General features: G+C 38.5%; 1 protein-coding gene across 1 annotated transcript in view; it reads right to left on the reverse strand.

Moving 5' to 3' along the window:
• Positions 1-464: 464 nt before the first annotated feature.
• Positions 465-681, reverse strand: part of LOC110288820 (alpha-defensin 26-like) — a 671-nt gene continuing 454 nt past the window's right edge. Inside the window, exon 2 of the mRNA XM_021155065.1 lies at positions 465-574. Coding sequence (XP_021010724.1) covers positions 465-574 — 110 coding nt within the window. The remainder of the gene's footprint in view (positions 575-681) is intronic.

Consider the following 681-nt stretch of genomic DNA (forward strand, 5'->3'; position numbering starts at 1 on the left):
ACTTCAACACTTTTTAAGGAGACAGTAGCTTTGTAAATAATATCATTTTAGAACTGTGTAAATTTGAAACCCAAAATGATTGTTCTTTTTAAAATACAGGCTATGTCTTTGAGAGTGAGTCAAGAATACCTAAAGGCAGAGTCAAAGACNGGAGGAGCTTATGTGAGCATCATGAGAATTCTAAGCTTTCTATACATTTTGTGTCTNAACATGGAGTCATCCTTAAATTGATATTATTTGGAGCCAGGATTTGGCAAGTAAAAAATTATTCATTCATTGCAAAGGTTTCCTTGAAGGTTCTGATACTTTATATACANAGTCTTAACTGAGCCTTGTAGCATACATTGAAAGAATATAAGCAAACAGGAAGCATACTGCGAACAATATATTGAGAATTGGTCATCAGGCCCCAGCATCAGTGGCCTCAGTGCTCATGGTCGTCTTGTCCTCTGGGGTCTCCATGTTCAGAGGCAGCAGAGCGTGTACATTAAATGACCCTTTCTGCAAGTCCCATTAATGCGTTCTCTTCTTGTGCAGCCTCTTTTTCTACAATAGCATCCCAGATCTCTCAAGGCTGGAGACACAAAAAGAATCAGGCATTAAGATTTGAGGTTGGCAGCATGTAATAGTATGTGATCCTATGGGGATATGTGATAAAGCATGAATGTGCTGTTTTGGCAA

Source organism: Mus caroli, unplaced genomic scaffold (genome assembly GCF_900094665.2).
Source record: "Mus caroli unplaced genomic scaffold, CAROLI_EIJ_v1.1 scaffold_16656_1, whole genome shotgun sequence".
Taxonomy (NCBI): domain Eukaryota; kingdom Metazoa; phylum Chordata; class Mammalia; order Rodentia; family Muridae; genus Mus; species Mus caroli.